The 388-nt window shown below is 50.5% G+C and overlaps 1 protein-coding gene across 1 annotated transcript in view; it reads left to right on the plus strand.

The window, feature by feature from the left end:
• The window catches only part of LOC119591430 (nucleoporin NUP188 homolog), a gene marked incomplete in the record, with an annotated part of 23587 nt that overhangs the window by 21934 nt on the left and 1265 nt on the right, over window positions 1-388 (plus strand). Inside the window, 1 exon segment of the mRNA XM_037940171.1 lies at window positions 104-289. Within this exon segment, the coding sequence (XP_037796099.1) occupies window positions 104-289 (186 nt within the window).

Here is a 388-nt window from a genome sequence, read left to right on the forward strand (position 1 = left end):
CATTTCCTTTCCTCCCTTGCTTTACCCCACTCTTCCTCCCTCTACCTTTCTAGCTTCTTCTCAGTTCCCGTACACCACCTAAAATGCCAATCTATTCTTTCAGGAGAGCCGAGGGCTGTCGCCATGCCGTGGGGGAGCACCAGAGGTTGGGCTGTGTGTACAAGTATTAGCAGTGACTGCGGAAAAGGCGCTACTGCTGCTGCTCACCCAGTCCACTCTGGCCCTCATGCGACCTGAAACATCTCCGAGGGACAGCCTGCGTGTGCGCCATGGCCTTGCTGATGAGATGGTAGGTCACCACTCCTCACATGCAAAAGATTTCAGATTTTGTTCCTCATCTTCTTCTACCTACACATCCATCTATTATATCTTTTCCTTTTCATGAACT

The sequence above is a fragment of the Penaeus monodon genome, chromosome 28 (assembly GCF_015228065.2).
Source record: "Penaeus monodon isolate SGIC_2016 chromosome 28, NSTDA_Pmon_1, whole genome shotgun sequence".
Taxonomy (NCBI): Eukaryota; Metazoa; Arthropoda; class Malacostraca; order Decapoda; family Penaeidae; genus Penaeus; species Penaeus monodon.